The 3,113-nt window shown below is 65.8% G+C and overlaps 2 protein-coding genes across 2 annotated transcripts in view; one reads left to right on the forward strand and one right to left on the reverse strand.

Moving 5' to 3' along the window:
• Positions 1-480, reverse strand: part of H696_04500 (hypothetical protein) — a 1,073-nt gene extending 593 nt beyond the window's left edge. Inside the window, exon 1 of the mRNA XM_009498381.1 lies at positions 68-480. Coding sequence (XP_009496656.1) covers positions 68-379 — 312 coding nt within the window. The 5' untranslated portion in view covers positions 380-480. The remainder of the gene's footprint in view (positions 1-67) is intronic.
• A 652-nt stretch (positions 481-1,132) lies between these two features.
• The window catches only part of H696_04501 (hypothetical protein), a gene marked incomplete at both ends in the record, with an annotated part of 5,411 nt that continues 3,430 nt past the window's right edge, over positions 1,133-3,113 (forward strand). The window contains 9 exons of the mRNA XM_009498382.1: positions 1,133-1,250; positions 1,445-1,462; positions 1,584-1,673; positions 1,761-1,868; positions 1,992-2,078; positions 2,180-2,269; positions 2,446-2,529; positions 2,664-2,747; positions 2,843-3,016. Coding sequence (XP_009496657.1) covers positions 1,133-1,250; positions 1,445-1,462; positions 1,584-1,673; positions 1,761-1,868; positions 1,992-2,078; positions 2,180-2,269; positions 2,446-2,529; positions 2,664-2,747; positions 2,843-3,016 — 853 coding nt within the window. The remainder of the gene's footprint in view (positions 1,251-1,444; positions 1,463-1,583; positions 1,674-1,760; positions 1,869-1,991; positions 2,079-2,179; positions 2,270-2,445; positions 2,530-2,663; positions 2,748-2,842; positions 3,017-3,113) is intronic.

Consider the following 3,113-nt stretch of genomic DNA (forward strand, 5'->3'; position numbering starts at 1 on the left):
GGGAAAGGGGACCTGGCAGAGGCCAGGCTTCCCGGCGGCCAGGGCGGGCAGGGGGGCAGGGGCGCACTTTCATCTTTTTCCAACGCATCTCCCTCCGGAGAGTGCGAGCCCGGTCGTTGAACTGACTTGACGTGTCGGCCAGATGGTCCGTCTGGGCGGCGATCTCCTCGAGCTGCTCGCCACGTCGGACGGCGCCCAAGATATTCCGCCGCATGCTGTCTGTCACCTCGGCCAGGTTGGATTGGATGTTTTCGATGAGCTGGTCCCCGGGGCCCGGGGCCACGGGCGAGAGGACATCCGAGTCGCTGAAGTCATCCTCCTCGTCTGTCGGGTGGTCGAGGAGATTGCGACTTTCGGCCGAGGTGCCGGGGGCGGACATGGGGATTGGAGCTGGGGCGAGGGAGGGGCTAGGGCCGGGACCGGGGCAAAGAGAAGTTGGTACGCGGAAGAGAGGCCGAGATGAGGTGGGGGGGGGGGAGGGGGGCAAGAGGAAACAGCAGAGGAGCAGGTGGTGGCCGACCCTCGGGCTAAGTGCCCCCTGGATCGGCCCTTCTTCAGACCAGGCCCAGGGGGGGGGGGGGGGCTACTCGCGTCCGGGCAGATCGGGGTACTGTCCGGCTGTTTGAGATGCGTGCCGCCGCGCGCCTGTCTCTCCCGCGGGGGCCCGAGCCCTTTGGGGCCCATTTCTCAGTTAGTCACAATTGGGGAGGAATAATAATAGTGTCTATATTTCGGGCGGCTCATCGGCTGCCGCACTTTTCCACCCAGTCCCCTCGTCTCCCCCTGGAATCGGGGGACCGATTTTTGTGGCAGACGTCGCGAACAGGCGGCACACCTAATGCCAACGGACGGCGCCCCTGGCCGGTGGCCAGGCCTCCGCGGTCGAGATGCCGGGTTTTCTCCCGGCCCCTTTGTCCCCCCCCCCCCCCCTCGACTTGCCTGCCCCCCTGCCCCGGCCCCGCCCGCGCGCCGGCACAAAAAGCGAGGGCGGGCGCCTGGCCGAGGCCCGCCCCGAGAGGGCACCCAGCCTCGTCCCCTCTCGTCCCTCTCCCCCCCGCTCGCCGCTCCCCCCCCCCTGTCCCCTCGCCGCCCTTCTGCCCCTCTCCGCGTCTCCCCTTCCCCCTCGCCGCCCATGTCGGTTTCTCCCTCTCCTGCCAGTGCGGCTGCGGCCGGCAAGGGCCCGCTTCCGGCGGGGAGCAAGTCCATCTCCTTCACCCGCTTTGCCCCATGCCCGGACGATGCGAACATCGGTGCGTGCTTCCACGGCCGCCGAGCCCTTCTCCCCACAGCCTTTGGCCCTCTCCTCCTGGGCGTCCTTGCCCCGCCCGGCCATCTGCCACGGTTGCGCCTTGGCCATCGAGCAACTTAGCGCCTCTGACCCCCCCCCCCCCCTTCCTCCGGGGCCGTGCCCTTCCCCTGGTCGACGGTCCCCATGTCGGCCCAGATGTTCTGACGATCTCCGGTGCGTCTTCCCGGGATCGCCCATGCTCTCAGCCCAAAGCACGGTCCACTTCGCCAGGACACCTGCGCCACTTGTGCCACTTACACCGGCCCTTTGCCCCTTGCCCTGCCCATCTCCCAAGGCCTCACTCTGGATCAAGACCAGGTGGAGGCCGTCGTCGGGCATCTGCGCTCGTCGTCCCCAGACCGCTCGGTCACCATTTCCTTCCACTGTGCGTCGCCCGCCCCGCCAGCCTCCGCCTGTCTCTCCCCCCGCCCGAGCGGGCTCGTGCTCACCGTGTCCATGTCTTCCCTTGCAGCGTGTCAGATTCGCGGCACCAAGGCCCATGCCTTCTTCACGCGCTTGGTCGAGGAGATCCGCGAGCATCGCATTCACACCCTCAATATCCACACTCTGGAGCTTGAACGTACGAAACGTCTCCCTGTCCTTTTTTTTTCCCCCCCGGCAACTCCCTCCCTCCATGTGCCCGGCCATGAAAACACCCTGGTCTAACTTCGTTTTGGCATTTTTCCCCATCCCCCGCTGGCAGGCAATACATTCGATCCGCTGGGCTTCCGGTTCTTTGCCTCGAATATCAGCCACATTGCCCCGGCCCTGGTCACTCTCTCGCTGCATTGTACGCTGCTCGCTCCAACGCGCGCATCTGCCCCGCATGCCGGGCCATTCACCTCCCTGCCTGTCGCGGTTGACACCTCCCCCCTCGTCGACCCACCCCAGTCAATCGCTTGACGGACAGCTGCCTGTCGCAGCTCTCGCGTTATGTGTTCGCCGCTGCGCGTGCCACCGTCCAGCACCTTTTCCTCAGTCGTGCGCGGTCCTCCCTCCCGTTCGCTTGCCCGCCCACATGCTGGCTTGTCTTGCTTCCTGGTGTTTGCCCTTCTCTGCCCTCCCTTCCCTGATGCTAACTGTCTGCCCGCTTCTCCGTCTCCCCCCTCCCCCCTTGCCCTCTTGGCCGACCAACGCGAACGTGAACATGTGCATAGAAAATGAGATTGGTGACTATGGTGTGCAAGTGCTGGCAGCCTCGCTGGGTCCGCATCTTCCCCTGCGCTCCCTCTCGCTGGCTGGTACGGACACACACACAAACACACACACACACACACATACACCCGAGCATGCTTTTTCCGCCCTTCCCTCGGATCCCGCGCGCCATTCTGCTCTGCCCCTCAGGCTCTCGCCCTCTGACTTCGTATTACCCAAGGCAATGAGATCACCGACAAGGGCTGTGTGGCCCTGGCGGCCGCCTGCAGGTCGCTTGGCCAACTCCAGCTCCTGGACTTGAGCAGTGCGTCATCCATGCGATCTTTCCCCGGTTTTCTGGCCTCCCCCTGCTGACCCCCCGCCGGACTGCTCACCTCTATCGCCGGTGTACGCCCACAGCCAATTCCATCGAGGAGCAGGGCATCGCCGCCTTGGCCATGCTGCTGGATGCCTCGCCCTCCCTTTCCTGCCTGCGTCTGGCTGGCAACGATTGTCGGAATCGGTCGGCCCTGCAGGGGCTTGTCGACGCGGCGACCAAGCACCGCGCCCGCGTCACCGAGCTGGACATTTCCAGTACGTCGTCACCGGCCCCCAGCAATCGCCCCTCTTCACGCGCGCGCCTACACACACACACGCACACGCACACGCACACGCACACGCACACGCACAC

Source organism: Fonticula alba, assembly GCF_000388065.1.
Source record: "Fonticula alba strain ATCC 38817 unplaced genomic scaffold supercont2.7, whole genome shotgun sequence".
NCBI lineage: Eukaryota > Rotosphaerida > Fonticulaceae > Fonticula > Fonticula alba.